General features: G+C 44.6%; 8 protein-coding genes across 9 annotated transcripts in view; 7 read left to right on the forward strand and 1 right to left on the reverse strand.

Moving 5' to 3' along the window:
* The first annotated feature begins 1,787 nt into the window (after positions 1 to 1,787).
* On the forward strand, positions 1,788 to 4,098 carry LOC120951901 (Bardet-Biedl syndrome 1 protein homolog). Its single transcript, XM_040370903.2, has 4 exons — positions 1,788 to 1,851; positions 2,061 to 2,329; positions 2,398 to 3,863; positions 3,928 to 4,098. The coding sequence occupies exons 1-4, from the start codon at positions 1,841 to 1,843 to the stop codon at positions 3,994 to 3,996; spliced, it is 1,815 nt and encodes a 604-aa protein (XP_040226837.2). The 5' UTR covers positions 1,788 to 1,840; the 3' UTR covers positions 3,997 to 4,098.
* A 625-nt stretch (positions 4,099 to 4,723) lies between these two features.
* Positions 4,724 to 8,143, forward strand: LOC120951061 (acyl-CoA-binding protein homolog). Its single transcript, XM_040369571.2, has 3 exons — positions 4,724 to 4,793; positions 7,528 to 7,586; positions 7,798 to 8,143. The coding sequence occupies exons 2-3, from the start codon at positions 7,578 to 7,580 to the stop codon at positions 8,044 to 8,046; spliced, it is 258 nt and encodes an 85-aa protein (XP_040225505.1). The 5' UTR covers positions 4,724 to 4,793; positions 7,528 to 7,577; the 3' UTR covers positions 8,047 to 8,143.
* A 1,482-nt stretch (positions 8,144 to 9,625) lies between these two features.
* The window catches only part of LOC120947462 (protein melted), a 41,006-nt gene continuing 24,726 nt past the window's right edge, over positions 9,626 to 25,905 (forward strand). Inside the window, exon 1 of one of the 2 annotated variants that reach the window (XM_040362817.2) lies at positions 9,626 to 10,588. The gene's annotated coding sequence lies outside the window, so the exon portion shown is untranslated. The remainder of the gene's footprint in view (positions 10,589 to 25,905) is intronic. The other variant, XM_049606457.1, reaches the window with a different exon arrangement.
* LOC120947465 (nephrocan-like) lies at positions 10,609 to 13,963 on the reverse strand. The gene has a single exon (XM_040362824.2). The coding sequence runs from the start codon at positions 12,741 to 12,743 to the stop codon at positions 11,589 to 11,591; it is 1,155 nt and encodes a 384-aa protein (XP_040218758.2). The 5' UTR covers positions 12,744 to 13,963; the 3' UTR covers positions 10,609 to 11,588.
* LOC125906657 (leucine-rich repeat-containing protein 15-like) lies at positions 13,990 to 16,044 on the forward strand. The gene has a single exon (XM_049606458.1). It carries the CDS (start codon positions 14,348 to 14,350, stop codon positions 15,632 to 15,634), a length of 1,287 nt encoding a protein of 428 aa, XP_049462415.1. The 5' UTR covers positions 13,990 to 14,347; the 3' UTR covers positions 15,635 to 16,044.
* Positions 16,686 to 17,819, forward strand: LOC125908434 (leucine-rich repeat-containing protein 15-like). The gene has a single exon (XM_049611212.1). It carries the CDS (start codon positions 16,686 to 16,688, stop codon positions 17,817 to 17,819), a length of 1,134 nt encoding a protein of 377 aa, XP_049467169.1.
* On the forward strand, positions 22,207 to 23,765 carry LOC120947464 (leucine-rich repeat-containing protein let-4-like). The gene is made up of 2 exons (XM_040362823.2): positions 22,207 to 22,252; positions 22,313 to 23,765. Exons 1-2 carry the CDS (start codon positions 22,237 to 22,239, stop codon positions 23,620 to 23,622), a joined length of 1,326 nt encoding a protein of 441 aa, XP_040218757.2. The 5' UTR covers positions 22,207 to 22,236; the 3' UTR covers positions 23,623 to 23,765.
* On the forward strand, positions 23,869 to 25,562 carry LOC125906659 (leucine-rich repeat and death domain-containing protein 1-like). The gene has a single exon (XM_049606460.1). It carries the CDS (start codon positions 24,061 to 24,063, stop codon positions 24,991 to 24,993), a length of 933 nt encoding a protein of 310 aa, XP_049462417.1. The 5' UTR covers positions 23,869 to 24,060; the 3' UTR covers positions 24,994 to 25,562.

Here is a 25,905-nt window from a genome sequence, read left to right on the forward strand (position 1 = left end):
TGTAGGTCTGTCAAAATAATAATCAAATCCATCGTGCCCGCACCCACCAACCAGTGCCGAGGCAATCCAGTTTGGCAGCATTCGATTAAACTCTGCGAGTCCCTTTCCCGATACTTTCACTCTCTTCCGGAGGCGGACGGTGTACAAGCGAATGGAACGATGCAAGGCCACCGGTTAATATCTCCTTCAGACGAGTGAGGGGCCAGGAATAGCACTTTAATGAGGGGTGTGTGCCTTTCATCGCAAGGTCGCGATACTTTACAGGCGGGTTCCGGTACTTGTTTGAAGTGATAAGCTTCCAACGAGCTTCTGCCTTCTGAGAGACACTTCAATCGAAGGTACAAGATAAATCGTTAAATCCATGGGTATTTTTGTTGACCAGTTCGGTGTGTTGCAACCATTCTTAACGACAAGTACTATACATCTATTTCTGCAAACATTCACCAGAGTGCAATGACTGAGGGAAAACGTTTGCCGTACACTACACGCTACACCGTTGACATCGTTTGATCGAAAGTCGGCGTAAGTACACAGCGCGCGGGAAGCATCCCATTAGCGAGGCAAATATATGTCATCACACGTACCAACAACCTTGCCTACTGCTATCTTCCGCTCTCCGCGATATGATAAACCGAAGCCATTTCCACCGGTTGTTCCGCCCGACCAGGTACACGTTTTTTAATTATCCACAGCCAAACAGCGAACAACGTAGGACGGCCGTGCGCCGATCCACTAGGGCTAGGTCATAAGCATCGGCGAACGTGTATCTGCACGGTCGAGGGAAAAGTGTGACAAAATGTGCGTCAACTTGCAAATCAACCGAGCAAACTTCACGGTGACGTACGATCGGCCGCTGTAGCGTCGACATCATTGGCACGCTTGATCCGAGAGTTGTCGCTGTCTTTTACCTTTTAGATATGGGCAATATTTCATCCCGCTGGTGTAGAGTTTTCCGAGCCGCGCGACTACACTGGGCTGGTGTGTTTCACACTTTCCACGATTCTTGTCTTCGGAGCGCACTTAATGCAAACACAGTCTCGCCTTGTGACCGACATTTCCCACAGGAAGGAAGGAAATGGGAAAACCTGTCCACACACACTGAGCGCATGGTTGTGCTCCGTTCATTGATTAATCGATCGGCGGCGGTCGGGGTCGTTTGCACAGGGCGAAAGGGAACCTCTTCGCATCGACTGTAAATAATCTTAGCCTTTGCTGCCGATGGGGTGAGGGCGGAGGGTTTAGCGAAGATCATCAATTTAATAATAGTGCGCCCTCAGGCGGGCGGGTGATTGTACGGAGGAGGATCCGTTCCACCAACAACGAACGATTGTCGACGGTGAAGAAAGTTTGTTGCTCGTCAATTTTGCTTTCCTTTTGACCGACGACGGATGACGCCTACAAGAGATTCTGGTTAGGAAAGAGACAGAGAGAGAGAGAGAGAGAGAGAAAGAGCCATGAAATATTAGAAATGGTAGTGAAAAAAGTGTGGAACAAACCATTCCCGACCAACCTTCAACCAAACGTACGTTTTTGTTGCGCATTGAAGTCGTTGCTATGGTACCCAAAGCGGAATGCGCGACTATGCGCCTGCGTCCTCTCGAAGGCATGCACGTCCTAACCAGCAACAGGTGGTTCCGCTCGGTTACCGGGGGCAACGGTACTGCTGAGGGCAGAGCGCAAACAAACGGGACCACCTGATTTTCGAACGCGTCAAAAGCCTCCGCTACGGATAGAATCTACATTTTTTCCTCCTAAACGGCGCCAGGTTGGATATTGCGGGCCATTACGTTGCTGCGGCATTATTTAGATCGCGTCTGATTGGATCATCTTCGGTTGCGAGATGTTTCTGTGGTAAGTGTGTGCACCAGCGGGACCTAGCCCTACCGTCCATAATTGGCACCGTTCTGGCACTACTGCTGCTGCTGCTGCTGCTGCTGATGAAACGGAACGAATAAGCTAACCAACCGCAACAGTTTGGGCCATCCCCAATCTCCCTCAACCAAACACTTTCTAACGCCAACACCCAACCCTTTTCGGCTTGCTTGAAACTCCGCTTGCAGCAAAACGAAACCGACCGACAAGTGGCTGGACGCGCAGTGTGACGGGACCGCTGCATTGCACACGCTTCCCTCATGCATGACGCTGTGCGATCTGAAGAACGACAACTACTACCAGCTGGTGACGGTGGATGTGCCAATGTTTGATTTCGACGCAAAGCCTAAGCTGAAGGTGTACAAGGGCACGAACCTGATCAGCGAGCAGCATCTGCCGGGGATTCCGAGCGCCGTCGAGAGCCTGTACATCAACGACCAGGAACCGCGCATACCAAGTAAGTACTGTACCGGTGACGACCTTCCTGGGTGCGTGACCTTTAGCTCGTTCTGTTCCCTCTCCAAGTTATTGCAGTTGCCGTGCAGTCATCGGTACTGTTCTATCGGAACATGAAGCCCTACTACAAGTACACCGTACCGAGCATGACGATCGAGCCGCTCGAGATTGACGTGTGGAAGAAGCTGCCGATCGAGCGGGGCGATGCGCTCGACGCACTGATCGACAGTTTGCGCTCGATCGAACCGTCCCAGATGACGCTCCAGACGCAGGAGCTGCTCAGCCTGTCCGAGAGTGAGCGCGGCGGGTACATCCGCTCCAACGCGGACCGCAAGCTGGAACGGCTCTCCATCATCACCACGATGACCACGATCAAGAAAGCATCGAATGAGGCTAAATCAGCCTCCTGCTTGATACTGGCAACCGAGTCCGGTGAGCTGCTGGTGCTCGACTCGCAAGCGTTCGTTGTGCTCGCACAGGCAAAGGTTGGTCCGTTCCGTGGGACACCGACCATGATCTCCGCCAGTGGCCAGTACGATATCGACTATCGCGTTGTGATAGCGACACGGGAAGGTGCTCTTTATCTACTCCGCAAAGGATGGTTGGCGGGGCAGCATATCGTGAAGCTGGAGGATCCTGCCGCCGGCCTCTCTCTGCTACCGATCGATCAAACCATTGTGGTCGTTTGCATGAACCAATCGCTGCTGTGCTACTCCAAGAAGGGCAAAAAGCTATGGGCAGTAAAGCTACCCCAGCCAGCCGTCTGCATGACACCGGTCTGTCTGCCCCATCTCGGCATCAACCTGGTGTGCGTCTGCCTGAAGGGCGGTCTGGTACAGTTCTACAGCCAGAAAAAGCTGGTCGATCAGTTTTATGCGCCCGAATCGGTGTCAGCTCTTACCTTCGGAAGGCTGGGGCAGGAGGAGCATGTCCTCATCCTCGTCACCATCGATGGTTCGCTCATTGTAAAGATCCTCAAGCGGACAGCCGAGTTTGTCACGACGGAAAACATGTACGACGTGAAGACAGCAAGCGACGAACCCCCGGGAAATTTGCAGATTCCGAAGAAAACTAAAATCTTCGTAGAGCAAACGCTGCGCGAGAAGGAACATGCGGCCACCATACACAACTCCTTCCAGTCGGAGCTGTGGCGTATGCGGCTCACCACGGCCCGCGCGACTGTGGACGTGATCAACTCGGCCGATAGTAACGTGTCCACGGTGGACGTTGGGTTGGCGCCGCTAAAGCTGGCCGCGGAGGTGCTTGGGTTGGGGCCGACCTTTAAGCTGTTTCTGATGCTGGAGAACATTTCCACGCGCAAGGAAGCGACGGGCCTGAACGTGCTGATACAGGCCGACCATCGACACTATCTGGTGGAGCGACCGTTCGTGCAGCTGCCGATGCTTGTGCCGGGATTCCCACTGAGGCTGGACTTTCGTGTGACCGTAAGCGTCGATCCGTCGGATGGGTTGCCACCGGTGGACTTGACGCCGGAAAATTCGCACATTAAGGTGTTGGTGTTCAAAAGCGGACAGGTAAGAAGGGGAGGTGAAGATAAACGGGAACCATTTCTGATCCGTCGATAACTGCTCCTTTCAGACTAAGCCGTTGATTGCTTCAACCGTTGTGATGCCTCAACCGGAGCCTCAAGTTTTGAACTCTTTCTAGGACGAATCACATCAAAACAGGTCAATGTTTGAAAGAACTGAAACTAAAAGTAGAAGGATGTTGTTCAATAAAAGAGAGGAAAGTTTGCTTTTCTTCATTTAATTATCGTTAGGATTTTGAAATTGCATACAATGCTAGCGTGCAACCGCCTCGGCTTGTACAAGTGGTTGCGTTCAATCCACGAAGCGTTTTTAAAGGGCTTTGGAAAACGCTTCAAGCTTTTTAAGCTTTCAATCTGTCCGTAGACGGTTTTTTTTGTACCCAAATCGAGGGAAACCAACATGATCGTTCACTATAACACCATCGATCATCATAAAAGTGTGAATGAAAATTCTAAAAATGTTCAAACTGGCAATCATTTTGGAAAAGCATATCATTTGATACAACATATCAAATTCTATCGAACGCCCTTTGAAGCGGTTGACATTTTTCTACAAAAAATAGTGAAAAAACCGATTTATTCTTATCAATTCTCTCCCTTTCCTCACTGGGGCGGCTAATCCCATGCCAGTTGGCCATAAACAGCACTATCGGTCACTTGAAGCTCAAGCCGCGTAGGTTTGGGCCAGTAGGAGTCGCTTTATAATCAACCCTCCCGACGACTACCTTTTCTCGGGGCCTATCTCTCGCGTCCCCACTCGCCACCCCGTCTCATTCTTGTGTGTGCAAAATGAAAAGAAAAAAATCCACCCCGTCACCAGAGGGGGCGCAGAGTAAGCAACAATCAACACACTGACTTCGTAGCAGCACGGCGAACCCCGCGACCAGTCTACATCGGACCAGCGTTTGAGCAAAAGGTGCGTATGTGGTGCGCTCCCAGCGTCGGTAGGGTTGGTTGGGCTGTGCGGTGTGTGGTGTGGTGTGGTTAGGTTTGTTGGCTCGCGCCGTACAGAAAATTGCCGACGTTTGAAGTTGCGCTTATCAGTTTTTGGTCCCCCCACTGATCCCCATTTCGTTTCCGTCGGTGCATTGATTGTGTATCAGCAGTGTGTGAGTGAGTGTGTCTATGTGTGTGTGTATAGAGGAAATTTGAATGCCGGCTTCACTACCACCCCACACCATGTCCGGGTGACGCTGAAGGTCAATTGAAGGGAAGATGTCAGCCAGGGGCCCGAAAAAGACATGGACGAGGTTCAGCAGGTCATGCGCTAGAGCCGCAAACCAGCGCTGTCCATGGCTGAACGTAATTGCAGCAGAAAGCAGAGGGTGTGCTGCTTACGACACGTACCCTTATGTGGCAGTCTTATGCTCACCACTAACGGCCACACAGTTGGCGTTGCGTGATTATTAATTGCAATCAGCGATTCTGAGGGGGGTGGAGGTCGTTAATTTCTAGTCAGCCTTCCGTTGCAGAATGGGCCCGTTTGAGTGGGCGATGGTTGCATTCTTGTATTCGCGCGTACACCACTCCGGATGCAGACATTGCAAAACGTCCTGCCAGTACGTGCAGTGTGTGATGTAACGCAATACCACGACCAAGTAAAGTTGATTATCGGCAACGGTTATTAGGGCAGCCAAGTAAAGCTTGGGTCACACTTCCTTGCAAACTTCCAGTCTTATCTGAAGGGGAGCGGAAGTTAACATGAAGCATTAACCTTCCGCAGGATGAGATCGATCAATCTTAGCAAAATAAAATGCCATCAGCATGTTCCTTTCGCCGCGCACGGACGAAGCTGCCTATCAATCTTGTTTCTTCCAAAACGGAGTGCCACAGGCGCTCTGCCTCAGTCCGCTCGGTCTCACATTTCGGTCCAGTCTATCGGATTCGGACGCGTGAGAGTTTACGTTGGAGGCGAAATTTGCATACACTGTGTGAACTTAACTTTGTTTTGGGCGGCATTTCTGTGTTGAGATATAGAAATTGGATCCATCGGAACAGGTTTCTCAGGCCCAATCAACACCGAATGTGCGGCACACCAAGCCGGCATGTGTCTATCTATTTTGAAGATATGCGAGAGAATCTCCTGCGTGAACTACTTGTGGAATTCATGTGTTCCAGTCACCAACAAGAGCTGCGTGCAGACTGAAGCTGCCGCTCGATGCGCTTGCGTGCCGTTAAGTGCATCAAATATGAGAATGGGACTTTCAGTTTGCACTTCCCCACCACCCCAAAATAGTCAATCGCGCACCTTCACAACAAGGTGCGAACTTGCCGAGGGGACAACAACAGGGCCGCCAACGAAAATTAAAAGAAAGGTTTTTTGTGACCTTTTTACACGTTTGCCTTTTATTTTTAAACTGGCACACATGATGCATTTCAATGCAGTACGGCAATCAGAAAACAGCTTTTCGTTGTATTGGGTGAATGGAAGCGACACTGCAGTTGAGGTGCAGTTCATGCAGGTCCATAAGGATAAGGACAGAGAGGGTTGGGTTGAGCCGGGTGACAACAGCCGAATCGGCATTGGAGGAGAGCTTTCACACCGGTGCTGGTAAATTGATTCGTCGATAAACGCGTTGTTGCGTTATTATTAATATTGTTTTTACACATACACAATTTTCCATTGGCCAATTGGCGTTGCATCACAGCAATTTCGGTTCGAGTTCGAGCGATCGCGATCGAGCCCATTATCATACACACCCCTCGCGTAATTGAAGGTTGTACATAGAGATCTTATTTCTTGAATTTAACCCAAAAAAGAAGCTTCTATCGTCCGCTAAATTTAAAATTAGGCAACAAAAAATGACGACCACCCACCCTCGGTTCGACTGTAAGCAAATGTGGCGTCATTTGATGTCAATTTTTTATATCGAAAAAGACATCAGCCGTACATCGCATTATCGGTTTTTTTTGCTGTGTGTAAGGCTGCTGACGTAAACTGTCTGCCACACAAGTGTTTTTACAAAAAACTTTGAAGTTTTTGTTACGCTCAAAGCCATCGTCCTCCCCAAAAATCTCCCCAATATCCAACATGCGCACGGCAATAATAATATTAAGGCCAAACAAAACAACTTCACAGTTGTACACAGTGGATGCATCATCGTGTCCGAGACACGACTGCGGAATACTTGCCCGGGGGGGGGGGGGGGGGGGGGGGGGATAGGATTTCGAGTTTAAGGTTAAACGAGAGGAGCACGTGCTGGTGGAAGAAGGCCTCTAAACGCCGGCTGTACTGCCGTTTTATAGAGGATGAGTCGGCGACACACGGGTCGGTACACCATCAATGTCAAGCGTCATATTGCATTGTAACTACACGTCGATCATACGAATTGGTTCAAAGTGTGGTTGGCTTAACAGACCATTAACGCCTAGCACACGGCTTACAGTTTATGGCGGACCGGGCTTAGCAAGTCCCGCGTACAAAGGTCATTTCGCAGGTGGACTTTACTTCGCGTGCAAACTTTTTTCCCCCATTCCCTCCAATCGACGATAACAATTCAAGTAAACGAGCAGTTTTTATGCTTTGATTCTTTTTCTTCTGTCCCTTCCCCGTTTTGATGAAGGTGTGATAAAGAGTGTTGACTTACTAACGGCTTTTTTCCTTTATTTCTTTCTTTCGGTTCTTGTTCTTTTCCATCCACACGCTACAGTCACAGGCCGTTACATCATCTGATCTTCGCCCGTCCAGCCCTTCCCAGACATGGAGCAGGTACGTGGTGAAGGGGTTTTAGCACTGATAACATGATCTCACCCCCCTCACTATCGATCGCTTATCATCAACCAGCTCAAGCAGTGGGTTTACTGGGACGATTAATTACGTACAACATACTGCACCCTTTTTGCAATAATACACTCCACTTCGTACCTCGCATTAATCGTACCTCCTTCCCCCCTTCTTACCCCATCCCTTTCGTTTGCAGAAATTCAACGAATCCGCCGAAAAGGTGAAGAGCTTCACCAAGCGACCGAGCGACGCGGAGCTGCTGGAGCTGTACGCACTGTTCAAGCAGGCGACGGTCGGCGACAACGAAACCGAGAAGCCCGGTATGTTCGATCTGAAGGGCAAGGCCAAATGGCAGGCGTGGGCTGACCGGAAGGGCACCAGCAAGGAAGCGGCCATGGAAGCGTACATCAAGATGGTCGAGGAGCTATCCGCTAAGTACGTCTAAACGGACGGTGGCGCTAAGCAAATTGCCAGACGGATAAACGGCGCTGGAGTTTAATACACATTCGGTTCGGTACTTTTGTTTCTACAACTATAAAAACGAGGGCCATAGCAGTTCCTTACCGTGGTGATCCTGTATTCTTCCTCGGACGCTTCGCGAGTGTTTAGTTGTATTGTTTTGTTATCAGTTTCTATTTTTTTTTTTTGTTTCGGGGGCACCTTGGAGCAATTCGTTTGCTTATCGATCGAGGGGAGAATACGGTAAGGTTTTGCACCATACGTTAGCTAACGGGTGGGAAGATAACAACCAAAAATGTTGATACAGGGTTGAGTAAGCTTACAAATTAATAAAGTGAAATGTTTTACTAAACCAACGGTGTACTATTGTCGTTTTAGATGGTAATTTTTATATTATTCTTTTCTGGGAGAAAATGCATCTTAAGGCTTGTCCAACTAAATATAGGAATGATATTTAAAAAAAAAACAGGTGATATTTGGACGAGTTACTGGCAGTCATATAATATTACAGTGATCAGGAGTAATTTATCCTTCCGGGCAACTGTCAATTACATTACAGTTACCAAGAACTATGACTATCCGCCTGCAAGGCACTGAATACGTCTCAAAACTTTGTATAGGCAGACGGCATATCCACCGTAGGACGCTTACGCCAAATAGAAGAAGCATTTAATTATCAATGGCTTATTTGCAAAAGAATAGGAGATTGAAGAATAGATCGATTTTATTCCTTTGTTGGACGATGGAGCTCGTTCTTTTACCGGTGTTTCCAAGTCACTTTCGAATGTGCACATAATTATTCAACGCCTCCAAGATGTTTTTCAACACCTGTCAAGTGGTGTATTTGCTTTATAATGAAATTTCAGCTTTTACATATGATTTTCAACACATCACAAAGAACTATCAAACTCAGTCCAGCTCAGCAGATGTGTTGAAAATCATGCAGAAGATATTAAAAATTATGATGATGGAAGTGAAGTATCAGATTGATGTTGATTATCATGTTGCACGCGGTGAATAACAACGTTTACATCCGAAACTGACTTGGTATACCGTGTCTAAGTTAATTTCTATTTGGCACAGAAATGCAGTAAATATCACAAAAACGTATTAAGATTCCTCAACGACTTTCTAATCAACGGTTTTATTTTGTAAAAATAGAACAGTAAATTTAAAAAGTTTGAATTAAAAAAAATACCTACAAAAGCCATCCACTGCATAGAGCACCGCCTAACCAAGAGCATAAACCGTTTGACAGGTGTGCACACGAAAAATGTTACTTGGGAAAGAAATAGAAAAAGGGTGGAATACAGTGCTTGACGAATTGCAGCGACACAAGCTGCCGGTAACAAACGAAACTATTGCATCTTTTCCGTGAATTAAAGGTTTTTTAAAGTTGTTGAAATGCACCAGTTGTGTAACATGTATACATTCTTCAGTTTAAATTCCGTTTACCCTTAGCTTCCCCTGCAACCCATTCATTAATTCCCATAAAAAATCGATACACTTTTTTGCGCTACCACTGTAGCAGCTCTCATCCCCTTACTGTGTGCTGCTGTCAACCCCGTTTTTGCAACATACGAAAAGAAAGCCACACGCACACACCCGCACCGGCCGACGATGTAGGGGCAGCACACATCGTCTTGCCGAGATCACCACTGCACAACACAGCCGAGATCGATTCCAGTAACCGCGCGTTAGAATTGGCTGCTAAAACACAAGCTGCTCCTAAGACAAGTAAAACTGACCCCGCGCGTATGTTGCTGGTGGTGGTTCACAGTGGAAAAACCACCCCCAAGAGCCACGACAGCAGCCCAAAGGGGGTTGATTCTGTTTCTGTGTCTGTGTAGGTGTGTGTGTGTGTGGGTCTGTGTGGGTCTGTTGTCTGCATTCCCCTGGTGGTACGAGCGCGCAGTGCATCGCGTACGCGTGAAAGAAGAAAGTCGTGTCCGTCGTGTGTGCTGCTGTGGGGTGTGTGTGGGGTTGTTGGTGTTCTTGGTGGTGCAACAACAGGCAAGAGGATCATCGCGATCGCGTGCGTGTGAGAAGTGGTGAGTTAGCGCGGTTCGTGTGATTATTTTCACGCACGCTTAGAACGAAACGCGCACCACCGCGGTGGTGAGCGTGAAAAAGGGCGATGAGATAAAGGTGACGGTGACGGTGTAGTGATTCGACTCTAACAACACCCTGGCTGTTGATGATGTGTCCATCATTAAGGGCGCAGCGACGGGGCTGAAAAAGAAGCAGAAGAAGGTGGTCTTGTTGTGGGGGGAGAAGTAGGGGAGTTTCTGCAGCATAGCAGCACCCAGCGCAGTGTATATGTATGCGCCAAGTGAAACAAACGAAATAAAAAGGAACGGTCGTGTGTTTACAAATATTGTGCCCACTACCGCGCGCTTTTATATCGATAGCTTTTTCCATCTGTATGTGCCGCCTCCACTATGTGTGTTTCTTTTCTACCTTTTTGCGATTTCTAATAAGAGTGGACACGCATCAAGGAGCAGCAGTTTGCACGGTTGGCGTCCAAGGTGAGTAGTAGCGATTGATTTTACCCCTAACCGTGGTCCGTTGAAAGTGGAGGGTTTGTGGTGTGAAACTTCCTCCTCTGAAACCGTCGTGAACCAGTGAACCGCGCCCCTTGTAACAGTATCGGTGCAACTTGTTCGAGCGGGGTAAACCGGGGCCTGGAACTGGTTGGAGAGCCCACTTGTTGGAATGTGGTTGCGCATCGTACGACCAGCTGTTCCGTCCAGCAAAGGGTTGAACTTCGACTTCTGTTCAGCTAGCGCAGTGTGACACACACGGGACACGACAGTTCAACAACGAATTAGTTAAACCCTCTCTTTCGCTAGTATTGGTGCTATTTTTGCTACTCCAACGCGAGCGCAAAGCGCCCGAATGTAGGTCAGAAACCTCAAAATCCCGCAACGCTGTGATGGTTTGATGATCTTGCCGCCGGGCTGGGTGGTGTGTTTGACACGACACTGGTGCCACTTGGTGGTTGTTTCCTCCTTGCTTCGAGAAACTTGCTTCTCTTCTTGCTTCGAGTGCCACTACCGGTTGGAAGAAAGATGGACCGGATTTTGCGGGGCTTCCGTTATGTTAGGAAGCAGTCAGCGGGCTTTGGTAGTGTGCTGGTTGTACATTCGCACACCATCACCCTTGTGAGATCAATGTGGAGCCCATTTCGGGAAAGGAAGCGGAGCGTGTTGTTGGAGCTCTCTTTTCGAACAAATAACATCGATTCTGAGCTCGTGGGAGGGCACGGTTCTGTATGTTAATAAGCATTAAGAAAACCGGATTTCAATGGGAAGAGAATATTGATCAACCACTCTGCTCTCCTACAGCAGTGTGCCTTCTAACGGGTTTTGTTTGCTTTCGAAGAGACGATAGAAAGAAATGAAGTTGAAAGTATTCAAATTACTCCCCAGCTCAAACCGTAGCTGAACCCCGGGTTGGGATGGTTTTTATTGGGTTTACAAAAAAAGTGTTGACGGTATTTCAAAGATCCATCCACACTTTCCTCACTCACCAGCAACAAATCCAGCAGCCGTCCGCAACCGTCAGCTTACCCGCTGGACACGTTTCGTTCGTGCTTAGGCAACCATAGTTCTTGCGCCGCAGATCGGTTGGATGTACGCGCGCCAACCATTCGCAGGACCACTGGTTGTTGCGCAGTATCATCATTGGCGCAAGGTTGGGAAACCGTACAAACACGTCGGCCAGCTCGGTCAGCCGGTTGTGGGCCACATCCAGCTCCCATAGGTTCGGCATGTCCCAGCGGGAAATGTCCAGCACGGGCAGCCGATTCTGAGCCAACCAAAGCCTGGAGAGCGGGACGCGAAAATGCATCTGGGGGGTCGTTACGCTCGTCAGCTGGTTGCCTGCCAGGTTGAGCGCATACAGTTGCGTAAGATAGATATCGTCCATGCGGAAGCTGTGCAGCAGATTGAAGGACAGATCGAGCACCTCGATGCGCCACATCAATTGCCATTCGATCGGGGCGATGGAGAGCCGATTGCCACTGCAGAAGAGATACTTCAACGCCGGCAGATGCCAGCCGGTGCAGTTAAGCTGCTTGATACGATTGTTGCGCAGTGACAGCTCCTCTAGCTTCGGCAGTGCTATCGGGGAGTTCACTTCCTCGATGCGATTGCCCTCCAGCACCAGACAATGAAGATCCGTCAACGCACCCAAAGCACGCACGTTCAGCTGGGTCAGTGAGTTGTTGGCTAGGTACAGTCTATTGATGGGTAGCACGAGATCGGAAGCCGGCAGCAGCTCCGTGATAGTCACTATCCGGTTGTTCGTCAGGTCGACCGAATACAACGAGTGAAGATCCGCAAAATCGTTCAGATCCAGGTGCCGTATGCGACAGGACTTGATGGCGAGTCGGAGCAGGTTTGGGACGTTCCGGATCGTTCTCGGCATACCGGTCAGGGAGCAGTTCTCGATGTGCAGCAAGGACACATTAACATTGTGCTGAAGGTAGACATACCGCAGCAGGGGCGCTTTATGGAGGAAGTACATTACGTACGTATCGTTACTGTGCACCGTGAATGTAGCCGCTGAGTAGTTATGCACAGTGTAGTCCATGTATTTTATTACCGACATGAAGCTGGAATCGGCTCCGCAGACCTTGCTCGACAGTGGTTTCGCCTGGTTGCCTTTGGTGCACAGCATGAAGGTGATCGATTGCACGGCAGTGCTGCAGAGAATCAATGCCAATCTAGGAACGGAATCAGTTATTTTATTTAAAAAAAAAGACTAATCTGCAGCACCGAGACTCACTCAATGAAGTATAAAACGTGGCGAGAGCGTTGTACTTTCATTTCGGTTTCAGTTGTAGCGCTTGTGTTGGCTTCATGGCCAATGAAAAGTTCTATTGTGCCAGCTGCTATGCAGTGAGGGTTCAACAACGTCGCCAAATGGGGTTATAATGGACCGATTAACTAGTGACAGACATTGGTTGGCTGTTGTTTGAACATGCAAACATGATAAGGCCATTCATTAGCTCAGGGGGTCGTTAAAATCCGGTCTGAGGCCATATTTTTTATTTATATATAAGGCTAACTGATAAATCAAGATTGTTGAAAAAGCATTCGTCAAATTTCATTGTGAATTATATTGCAAGTTCGTCACGGATTCACTAACAAGAGGTGGAGAAATAAGTTAAAGCATTTCTTCTGTTTTCCTCCAGCGAATTTGAAGCGCAATGAAGAGGTATTCAAAAAAATCTTAGGCATATTGACAAATCTATGTAAGCTTTAACACGGGGGGCGGTCCCGTGGTACAGTCGTCAACTCGAACGACTCAATAACAAGCCCGCCATGGGTTCAAGCCCGAAATGGACCGTCCCCCCGTAGCAAAGATTGACTATCCGGCTGCGTGGTAATGAATTAAGTCTCGAAAGCCTGTACAAGCCGGCATGTCCGCATATGACGTTACGCCAAATAGAAGAAGAAGAAGAAGAAGAAGATGTAAGCTTCAACAGTACACTTATCGTACTGTGCGGTTACAGCGCATGAATACTTTGTATAAATTTGACTAGACATGATCCAAACGCCTAATTGACGAGTGAAAAAGCCTAATCACAGTTTTCGTCTATTTATTCACATATCTCAAAGATTACCTTCATATCTCTTCACACCATCTCAAAGTTTTGGTTTGCACTGTAAGAATTTCGCTGATATTTTTTAACAAATTTGTGCAACAAGATGGCGTTTACGTATGTCGATGGTTTTCTTGTACGAACATAAGTCTTTTCTGTATGAAAAATGCCTCGAAGGGTTTTGAATTTCTTCACTACTTGAAAAGTTTACCGACTCCTGTTCTAGATCATTCTAATACGCTAAAAGTTGTAGCAAAAATTTTCTTAAAAAAAAAACAAACTAACTCTGTCGCATGGCAATTGTTCTGACAACAAACCGTCACTGTCGAATTTATGAGACACGTGCACGGTTTGGCATGGTTTAAATTCGTTATCTTTTTTTTGCATTCGTTCGAGAAATTTAGCACATTATAATGCAATTTTGTTTTCCATTTTGTTACAATACATTTCGCTTAAATACCTTTGCAAGTGGCCACTTTCTGTCAGTAGTTTGGTGTTGGAAGCGTGCTGTGAAGTAAAATCTTTAGTTAGGGAGCTCAAAGCACACCTAACCATGATCATCGATAGTGATAAGACACATGGTATGTAGCATGAAATCCTATTTCCACATCAACCAAGCCTTTTTTAGTCAACTTAAACAACCCCTTCTTTCCCAGCGCTTCTCTGGATCCTTTTAATGTGGCATCATCTAGAGCTGCATCTGTGTGTCGGGCAGTGTGTGGGTGCAGGGTTTTTTATATGCGAACTAGGCACCATCAACATGACCTCCGACGGCGGGGTGAAGCTGCGGAGAGCGATTGAAAAGCAAAAGATAGTACACATTGAGAAGCTCATCGTGGCGGTTAGTGCTTCTGGACCATTTCTGCAAAAAATTACCAATTTCGTAGATACCGTCATATACAACAACTACCGCGATGCTACCTTCTTCGTACCGAACGATAACACTATCAGTGAAATCGACATCATCAGTGCTCGAACCACACGAACGTTCATAGCTGGATCAAACGTTAATCTAGAGAGCTTCAGCATTGAACAGTGTTTGATTGATCGTTTGCCGCCAACTCTTTCCAAGATGACCCGATTGAAAAGTTTTTCAATAAGACGCTGCATGTTGACGGTCCTACGACTGGATATGTTTGTAGAAAACCAGAATCTAAACTATCTGGATTTGTCCTACAATCAAATACGGCAATTGATCCCAATCACCGGGCGACCCGCTAGGATGTTAAGCATAGCAAAACTATATCTCGCTGGCAATGTGCTAGAGCGTCTTGATATGGCTGTATTTGTAGCCATGCCGCTACTATCAGAGCTTTACATTACCGATAATCGAATTGTTACCTTGGATGTGTCAGCACCCATCGCTCTACCAAATCTTTCCGACTTGTACCTCGGATACAACAAGCTCGTATCACTCGATCTAAGAAACTTGACACTTCCCAAGGTTGAAACATTCTCGTTTGGCCCCAACGCTCTCACACAGATGCCTATCCTGCCAAGACTAATGCCAAAATTTAACTACATATCACTCTTTGCAAACAATCTAACCCAGCTAGACATGACCTATTTCCGACCGTACCCGAACCTGCAAAAAATCTATATAACTTCGAATCAAATCACCACTGTACGAGCTTCTTCTCCTGTGCGATTACCGCTCGTTCATCTCGTATTGACTGATAACAAAATCACTACGTTCAACATCACCGGATGGCACATGCCTAACATAACATTGCTGAACCTTGATGGGAATAGACTCACGTTGGTACCTCCTGTTTTTGACCGCTATCCAAAAGTTGTTCTAGTTATGGATCGTAACCCACTACCGTGCAATGCTTTGTCACCGTTCAAGGATCGACTAAATAACGATCAACTGCAGAAAGAACAGCGACCTTTGTTGATGGCATGCACTACCACATCATCGTTTGCAATTGATGAAACATTAAAGGCGTGCTGTGATAAATGAAATACAGTAAAATTTTCCCAACACTACTTCTCTATGAATCAGGACAATTTCTGCGAGCGAGTTGTCCTAAAATAATGTCTCGTGGTTTAAAGAGGAAAATAACTTTTATAGTTCTGGGTATGCGTTGCATAGTCGGCGAATGGGAGTGAGTTTTCATCTAGACGCTGTGTTAGAGAGACCTACAATATACGGAAAATGACAAGGCCGTCTAAATATTCCAATATGAGAAACCATTCATGTAAGAGGCACTCCAAATACGAGCAGCACAAAAGTCACACAATAAACCCCAAAAACCATAGTGCGGCTAACTACATTTCGTCATAATACAAACATATACAACATAAGTGATGGCGACATAGCAACAGATGTTTATTAATATTGAAATAACAGTTACAATAACGTAGCTAGTGAAAATAATATAGGGATTTATAGATCACTTTACATTGTGAAGAGCTTTATTCACTCCATGCGAGACGTTGATTGCTTATATCATGTGACTGTTACCATGCTACACTAAATATTTGATACCAAAGAATAATGTAATTAAAGTGTACGTACAGATGTGACAAAAAGTTTTTGAAAACTCGGATCGTGTGATCAAGTTGACAACAATAGCTCTTTTTTGAATGAATTAATTGTTTTTTTTTCTATATGATCACTTCATGAGCTACAAATTAACTGCACATTATAAAATCATTTGAACAATATCGTCCAGAGTTTGCCGGTATAAATATCCGTCCTAGCCTGTGAAACCTTCAGTGAACAGGCGTGTCACTTACACCACAATTGACAACAATCCAATCATGATCATCGCTCGAGGTAAGACCCACATCAAGTGAATCCTTCTTTTATTTTAATTCCATTGCACCTTTATTTGTCAGTGGTTCTTTCAATGCTGATGATGTGGCTCCAACTTGGGATGCACTTGTGTGAAGGACAGTGTGCTGTTGGCGAGTATTATTGCTCACTCCCTATCGTTAATATGACCACCGACGGAGGAGCCAAACTACGGAAGGCATTTGAAGCAGCAAAACAAGTGAGCATCGGGAAGATGATCGTGTCCATCAGTCCTTCGGGACCATTTCTGCAAAGGTTCACTAACTATGTAGACTTAGTTTGGTTTGGTAGCTACCGAGAAGCGGCCTTCCAAGTTCCGGACGGTAACACCATCAGTGAAATTATCATTGGGTATGCTCCAGGGATGCGAGCTTTTATAGCTGGATCAAACACCCATCTTGAGTCCTTAGACATTTCAAAATGTTCATTGGATCGTGTGCCGCAGACCCTTCCTAAGATGACCAAGTTGAAATTTCTTTCAATAACCCAATGCAAAATAACGGTACTCCGGTTGGATATGTTGGCAGACAATCAGTATCTGAAAAACCTGGATCTGTCCTACAATCAAATACAGCAACTGCTCCCAGTCACTGGACGACCCGCGAGGATGTTAAGTATTGAAACACTGACACTTACAGGCAATCTACTACAAAATCTTGATTTGGCTTTATTCGTAGCCATGCCACAATTATTGAATCTCAATGTTTTGAAGAATTTGATTGTTAGTTTGGATGTGTCAGCACCCATCGCGCTTCCAAATCTTTCCGGCTTGTACCTCGGATACAACAAGCTCGTATCACTCGACCTAAGAAACTTGACCCTTCCTAAACTCGAAACATTCTCGTTCGGCCCCAACGCTCTCACACGGATGCCGATTCTTCCAAAACCACTGCCTAAACTTAATTACCTATCACTCTCTGCAAACAATCTAACCCAGCTAGACATGAGTTATTTCCGACCATACCCAAACCTGCAAAAAATATTGTTATCTTCGAATCAAATCACCACTGTGCGAGCTTCCTCTCCTGTGCGACTACCGGTCGATTATCTTGAATTGAGTAATAACAAAATCACTACGTTCAACATCACCGGATGGGACATGCCTAACATAACATTGCTGAACCTTGATGGTAATCAGCTTTCGGTGGTTCCTTCTGTTATTGAGCGATATCCAAAAGTTTACCTGTTTATGAATCGGAACCCAGTTTTGTGCGACGCTCTGCTGCCTTTTAAGGATAGGCTAAAGAATTATCAACTCCAGAAAGATCCGTGGCCTTTGTCAAAGGCATGTACGACCATATCATCATTTACAGTTGATGAAACAATGAAGATTTGCTGTGACCAGTGAAATAATATTTGACGTATAATGCAGCAAATTTTAGTTTGGAAAACAAAGGATAAGCAAGCAAGTAACCATGATGTGCGAAATCTTTCTTATACTGAATGTCGTGCTGGAAAATAAAGTATGACAAACATATTCACCGTATTCTGTCGGACAAGTACACCACTGCGCTATACGCACGTGAGAAAGACTCTACAGTTCTACAATGGTTATATCATGCTCACAAGTAGGAGAAAACTCCTCGATTTCCCTCAAATACATTGCGCCATTTCCACTTATCCTATTGTATATGTCCGTTTGTATTGTATTGTAGGTCCGTTTCTGCAAAGGTTCGCTAGCTTTGTAGACTTAGTGATATATGATATCTACCGTGAAGCTACCCTCTATGTACCGGACGGTAACACCATCGGTGGAATTACCATTTGGAATGCTCCAGACATGCGAGCTTTTATAGCTGGATCAAACACCTATCTTGAGTCCTTGGACATTTCACAATGTTCATTGGATCGATTACCTCAAACTCTTCCTTTGATGACCCGATTGCAAAGGGTTTCTTTAACATGGTGCAAGTTAACGGTACTACGACTGGTTATGTTGACAGAGAATCAGAATCTGAAAATCCTGAATCTGTCCTACAATCAAATAGAACTATTGATTTCAGTTTCCCGGCAATCCGCGAGGATGCTTAGTATTGAAACACTGTTTCTTGCAGGTAATCTACTGGAGCGTCTTGATATGGCTTTATTCGTAGCCATGCCGCTACTATCAGAGCTTTACATTACCAGGAATCGAATTCTTACCTTGGATGTGTCAGCACCCATCGTTCTGCCAAATTTTTCCGGCTTGTACCTCGGATACAACAAGATCATATCACTCGACCTAAGAAACTTGACACTTCCTAAACTCGAAACATTCTCGTTCGGCCCCAATGCTCTCACACAGATGCCTATCCTGCCAAGACTAATGCCAAAATTTAACTACCTATCACTCTCCGCAAACAATCTGACCAAGCTAGACATGACTTATTTTCGACCGTACCCGAACTTGCGAATAATCTACATAACTTCGAATCAAATCACCACTGTGCGTGCTTCCTCTCCTGTGCGATTACCGCTCGTTCATCTCGTATTGACTGATAACAAAATCACCACGTTCAACATCACCGGATGGGACATGCCTAACATAACAATGCTGAACCTTTATGGGAATAAACTCACGTTGGTTCCTTCGGTTTTTGAGCGATATGCAAAAGTTGTCCTAATTATGAGTCGTAACCCACTACCGTGCAATGCTTTGTCACCGTTCAAGGATCGACTAAATAACGATCAACTGCAGAAAGAACAGCGACCTTTGTTGATGGCATGCACTACCACATCATCGTTTGCAATTGATGAAACATTAAAGGCGTGCTGTGATAAATGAAATACAGTAAAATTTTCCCAACACTACTTCTCTATGAATCAGGACAATTTCTGCGAGCGAGTTGTCCTAAAATAATGTCTCGTGGTTTAAAGAGGAAAATAACTTTTATAGTTCTGGGTATGCGTTGCATAGTCGGCGAATGGGAGTGAGTTTTCATCTAGACGCTGTGTTAGAGAGACCTACAATATACGGAAAATGACAAGGCCGTCTAAATGTTTCAATACGAGAAACTATTCATGTAAGAGGCACTCCAAATACGAGCAGCACAAAAGTCACACAATAACCCCAAAAACATCTGCAAACCATAGTGCGGCTAACTATATTTCGTCATAATACAAACATATACAATATAAGTGATGGCAACATAGCAACAGATGTTTATTAATATTGAAATAACAGTTACAATAACGTAGCTAGTGAAAATAATATAGGGATTTCTAAATCACTTTACATTGTGAAGAGCTTTATTCACTCCATGCGAGACGTTTATTGCTTATATCATGTGACTGTTACCATGCTACACTAAATATTTGATACCAAAGAATAATATAATTATATAGTGTAAAGTATAGTGTACCTACAGATACGACAAAAAGTTATTGAAAACTTGGATCGTGTGATCAAGTTGACAACAATGGCTATTTTTTTTTTGAATGAATTAATTGTTTTTTTTTCTATATGATCACTTCATGAGCTACAAATTAACTGCACATTATAAAATCATTTGAACAATATCGTCCAGAGTTTGCCGGTATAAATATCCGTCCTAGCCTGTGAAACCTTCAGTGAACAGGCGTGTCACTTACACCACAATTGACAACAATCCAATCATGATCATCGCTCGAGGTAAGACCCACAACAAGTAAATCCTTCTTTTATATTAATTCCATTGCACCTTTATTTGTCAGTGGTTCTTTCAATGCTGATGATGTGGCTCCAACTTGGGATGCACTTGTGTGAAGGACAGTGTGTTGGCAGCATATTCTATAGTACTTGTTCCATCCCTATCGTTAATATGACTACAGACGGAGGTGCCAGGCTACGGAAGGCATTTGAAGTAGCAAAGGAAGTGAGCATCGGGAAGATGATCGTGTCCATCAGTCCTTCGGGACCATTTCTGCAAAGGTTCGCTAACTATGTAGACTTAGTTTGGTTTGATAGCTACCGAGAAGCAGCCTTCCAAGTACCGGACGGTAACACCATCAGTGGAATTATCATTGGGTATGCTCCAGGGATGCGTGCTTTTATAGCTGGATCAAACACCCATCTTGAGTCCTTAGACATTTCAAAATGTTCATTGGATCGTGTGCCGCAGACCCTTCCCAAGATGACCAAGTTGAAATTTCTTTCAATAACCCAATGCAAAATAACGGTACTCCGGTTGGATATGTTGGCAGACAATCAGTATTTGAAAAATCTGGATCTGTCCTACAATCAAATGCAGCAACTGCTCCCAGCCACTGGACGACCCGCGAGGATGTTAAGCATTGAAACACTGACACTTAGAGGCAATCTACTATAAAATCTTGATTTGGCTTTATTTGTAGCCATGCCACAATTATTGAATCTCAATTTTTTGAATAATTTGATTGTTAGTTTGGATGTGTCAGCACCCATCGCGCTTCCAAATCTTTCCGGCTTGTACCTCGGATACAACAAGCTCGTATCACTCGACCTAAGAAACTTGACCCTTCCTAAACTCGAAACATTCTCGTTTGGCCCCAACGCTCTCACACGGATGCCGATTCTGCCAAGACCACTGCCTAAACTTAACTACCTATCACTCTCTGCAAACAATCTAACCCAGCTAGACATGACCTATTTCAGACCGTACCCGAACCTGCAAAAAATCTACATAACTTCGAATCAAATCACCACTGTACGAGCTTCCTCTCCTGTACGACTACAGGTCGATTATCTTGAATTGAGTAATAACAAAATCACTACGTTCAACATCACCGGATGGGACATGCCTAACATAACATTGCTGAACCTTGATGGTAATCAGCTTTCGGTGGTTCCTTCTGTTTTTGAGCGATATCCAAAAGTTTACCTGTTTATGAATCGGAACCCAGTTTTGTGCGACGCTCTGCTGCCTTTTAAGGATAGGCTAAAGAATTATCAACTCCTGAAAGATCCGTGGCCTTTGTCAAAGGCATGTACGACCATATCATCATTTACAGTTGATGAAACAATGAAGATTTGCTGTGACCAGTTAAATAATATTTGACGTATAATGCAGCAAATTTTAGTTTGGAAAACAAAGGATAAGCAAGCAAGTAACCATGATGTGCGAAATCTTTCTTATACTGAATGTCGTGCTGGAAAATAAAGTATGACAAACATATTCACCGTATTCTGTCGGACAAGTACACCACTGCGCTATACGCACGTGAGAAAGACTCTACAGTTCTACAATGGTTATATCATGCTCACAAGTAGGAGAAAACTCCTCGATTTCCCTCAAATACATTGCGCCATTTCCACTTATCCTATTGTATAGAGCGCTGTGCTAAACGTTCCCCACTTTTTGGTATTTTAGTAACGCAATTTCCATTTTGTCCCATGCAGATGGTACCTTCATCCTGCATCTCATGCCCGAGTATGCCCAAAGCATGCCGAAAACATACTGCAACATGCTAAATTTCATTCCAACGTGAAAGTAAATGACACACTAGAATCAAAGTACACGATTGATCTTTAGTGACATTATAACAAACAACGACTGCGTTGCCATTCCATTGCTAATGTCTGTTACGTACGCTTTTGACACATCGGTTAAATTCAATTCAACGTTTTGTCACATCGGTTAAACACATGATTGTTGGTATGATTTTCTATACTTTATGTCTGCCTAATCGATTTATAAGCTATACGTTAACTTCTCATTATAAAATCATTTGGAAAAGATCGTCCAGAGTTTGCAGGTATAAATATCCACTCAAACATGCATAACGTTCATTGAAAAGTCGTGACACCTACGTAACATTGACAACAAACCATGATCACCGCTCGCGGTAAGACCCAAATCGAATACATCGTTTATGTGTTTAACAATACGATCATTTCTTCGTCAGTGATCTGCTGGTTCGTGTTAACGTGGCACCTACTCGGGATGCACTTGTGTGACGAACTGTGTGTTGGCGGCGTTAGGTTTGATGGTTGTTCCATCCCTATCGTTAATATGACCACGGACGGAGGAGCCAAAGTACGGAAGGCATTTGAAGTAGCAAAGGAAGTGACCATCGGGAAGATGATCGTGTCCATCAGTCCTTCGGGTCCGTTTCTGCAAAGGTTCGCTAGCTTTGTAGACTTAGTGATATATCATATCTACCGTGAAGCTACCTTCTATGTACCGGACGGTAACACCATCGGTGGAATTACCATTTGGAATGCTCCAGACATGCGAGCTTTTATAGCTGGATCAAACACCTATCTTGAGTCCTTGGACATTTCACAATGTTCATTGGATCGATTACCTCAAACTCTTCCTTTGATGACCCGATTGCAAAGGGTTTCCTTAACATGGTGCAAGTTAACGGTACTCCGACTGGATAATTTGACAGCGAATCAGAATCTGAAAATCCTGATCCTGTCCTACAATCAAATAGAACTATTGATTCCAGTCTCCCGGCAATCCGCGAGGATGCTTAGTATTGAAACACTGTTTCTTGCAGGTAATCTACTGGAGCGTCTTGATATGGCTTTATTCGTAGCCATGCCGCTACTATCAGAGCTTTACATTACCGGTAATCGTATTGTTACCTTGGATGTGTCAGCACCCATCGTTCTGCCAAATTTTTCCAGCTTGTACCTCGGATACAACAAGATCGTATCACTCGACCTAAGAAACTTGACCCTTCCTAAACTCGAAACATTCTCGTTTGGCCCCAACGCTCTCACACGGATGCCGATCCTGCCAAGACTAATGCCAAAATTTAACTACCTATCACTCTCCGCAAACAATCTGACCCAGCTAGACATGAGTTATTTCCGACCGTATCCGAACCTGCAAAAAATCTATATAACTTCGAATCAAATCACCACTGTGCGAGCTTCCTCTCCTGTGCGATTACCGCTCGTTCATCTCGTATTAAGTAATAACAAAATCACCACGTTCAACATCACCGGATGGGACATGCTTAACATAACAATGGTGCTCCTTGATGGTAATCAGCTTTCGGTGGTTCCTCCTGTTTTTGACCGCTATCCAAAAGTTAATCTAATTATGGATCGTAACCCACTCTCATGCGACGCACTGGTGCCGTTTAAGGATCGGCTAAAGAATGAGCAACTCCAGAAAGAACAGAAGTATTCGTATTCAAAATGTACTACGACATCATCGATACAGGTGGATGAAACAAAAAAGATTTGCTGTGACAAGTGAAGTTTAATGAGCATACTACCCTGCTAGTGATCAGCACATCAACAAGCATTAAGCACTAGCAGCAAGAAAAGAGCAAGAAGCAATAAATGTTATATAATACGAAAATTAGACGCAAATTTGGTGACAATAGGAGACAGTTTAATGATCATATTAATACACAATTGGACACGGATGATTCTGGTTTGGCTACTATAAATTTATGTAACAAGTGCTAAGCAAGAGCTTTCACAGTTAACAAGTGATACATTAATAATGGCTTTCAGTTTTAGTAAGGCCTTGGAAGTGTGAATTTTGCTTAACAGTTAATAGTACAAATATACGTTTCATTTTTTAGTGCTCCTTTGGATTCTGCTAACGTGGCACCAGCTGGAAACACATCTATGCTTCGCGCAGTGTACCAGCGAAACCTTTTCAATTTGTTACGTCGATATCGCAAATATGACCTCGAATGGAGAGTCTAGATTAAGGAACGCTTTTACGACGAGGAAGCAAGTGAGTGTCAACAAGATGATCGTGCGTAACAGTGCTTCCGGACCTTTCTTGCATAGATTCAACAACCTACTAGATTCGGTTGTGTATCATAACTATCGGGAAGCCATCTTCCATTTACCGAACGGTAGCACCATAACCGAAATCACTGTTTGGCGTGCTCCAGCCATGCGTGCGTTTGTAGCTGGATCAAACGCCCACCTGAAAGTCCTGAGCATTGCACACTGTTCTTTAGCTCGTATACCGATCACATTACCCCAATTGACCACACTGAAAAGTCTTTCTATAGGAGATTGCAAGTTGACATCGTTTAAATTGGATATGGTGTTAGCAAACCAGATGCTAACAACCTTGAACATGTGCTGTAATGAAATACGCCAACTCGTACGCGAATCTCCCCAGCCACATTCCCTCAAAATTCTACCGAACTTGGAATACTTCATACTATATAAAAACAAGCTGACACAGTTGGATTTGAGCTATTTCGAATCATATCCAAATCTTACAAACATTGACATTTCGAACAATCAAATCACAACAGTACGCACCTCATCTCCTGTCCGTCTGTCTGTTGTGCATCTGAATTTAATGCAAAACCAGCTCACTACGTTCAACATCACCGGCTGCATTATGCCAAACATAACTTCACTGCTCCTCACTGGAAATCCACTGACGGTTATTCCTCCGGTCTTTGATAACTATCCAAACATGCACCTGGTAATGAGTTGGCATACGCTTATCTGCGAAACATTGCTGCCCTTGAAAGAGCAGATCCTAAGTTCAAAACTTAAGATACAGTCGGTTCATGCTTCCCAATGTACTTCCGGACATTTCTATCTATCCTTGAAAAAAATGCAGGAATGTTGTGGCCAATCTCTTTGATGTTTAAGGTACTCCAAACAATGTCAAACAGTGTGCAAAAGTAATAAATTGTAAAATATTATCTTTATGTTTACGGCAATAGTACTGTTGCATGAAACGGTGCCACTTAAATATTAGTAACATTCTTCTTCAAGTAAAAACATTTCTAACTGTTATAATAAACTAAGTTGATCAGAAAAGATATCAATAAACCGGTCGAACATTCGTACTGATTTAGTAACTAGGTCCTACTGTAGGTATTTTTCAGTGAAGTTACTTCAATAGTTCAATAGCTTACTAATGATTTATTTTACTCTAGTTATAAAGCAGTATGATTTATTTGGATGTAATTTAATTTGGATAATTTAATTTACACACAAAAAACGTACCAAGATAGTTCGTACCAAAAAGCAATAAAATCAAACATAAGCATCGTTCATGGTATGACCTGGAAAATGAGGATCCTGAATACCTTCCTGACACTAACGCTTTTACTGGATCCTGTGGCTATGTCACGAACTAGACACACACACACACACATCTGTGATTGATGCAGGATAGTGATCCATACAACTGTTGCTGTGGGGAAATTTGGCAGAGCTCCGAATAGATATCTTTGATCAGGCGTTAAGTATGTTAAGTATTGAAAAAAACTGTTTCTCGCAAGCATTCTAATAGAATGTCTTATAGAAAGGGCAATGAGCAATCGATTTTGCCCTGTTTGTGAAAAGTATACTAACTTTCAGCTTTCGATCAATTGAAGTCCATTTGTATGCAATAGTTTCCTGCTCTTTATGAGGATGCATACTTACAGCTAAACTTGTGATAAGAATTTGATAAAAAAAAACACAATTTGTTGAAATATTATAAATTATTGCATTATTGGGTACGTGATAAACTTGACCGTGTTGTTTGTTTTATTTTCAATAATAT

Source organism: Anopheles coluzzii, chromosome 2 (genome assembly GCF_943734685.1).
Source record: "Anopheles coluzzii chromosome 2, AcolN3, whole genome shotgun sequence".
Lineage (NCBI taxonomy): Eukaryota > Metazoa > Arthropoda > Insecta > Diptera > Culicidae > Anopheles > Anopheles coluzzii.

Excerpts from the sequence above, each read along its gene's own strand:
- LOC120951901 (XM_040370903.2), top strand. Across the intron at positions 2,330-2,397 it reads CCAGGAACCGCGCATACCAA|TTATTGCAGTTGCCGTGCAG; the intron begins GTAAGTACTGTA and ends TCCCTCTCCAAG. Across the intron at positions 3,864-3,927 it reads TGGTGTTCAAAAGCGGACAG|ACTAAGCCGTTGATTGCTTC; the intron begins GTAAGAAGGGGA and ends TGCTCCTTTCAG.
- LOC120947465 (XM_040362824.2), bottom strand. The coding sequence starts at position 12,743 with ATGCTGTGCACCAAAGGCAACCAGGCGAAACCACTGTCGAGCAAGGTC.
- LOC125906657 (XM_049606458.1), top strand. The coding sequence starts at position 14,348 with ATGTGGCATCATCTAGAGCTGCATCTGTGTGTCGGGCAGTGTGTGGGT.
- LOC125908434 (XM_049611212.1), top strand. The coding sequence starts at position 16,686 with ATGATCGTGTCCATCAGTCCTTCGGGACCATTTCTGCAAAGGTTCACT.
- LOC125906659 (XM_049606460.1), top strand. The coding sequence starts at position 24,061 with ATGACCTCGAATGGAGAGTCTAGATTAAGGAACGCTTTTACGACGAGG.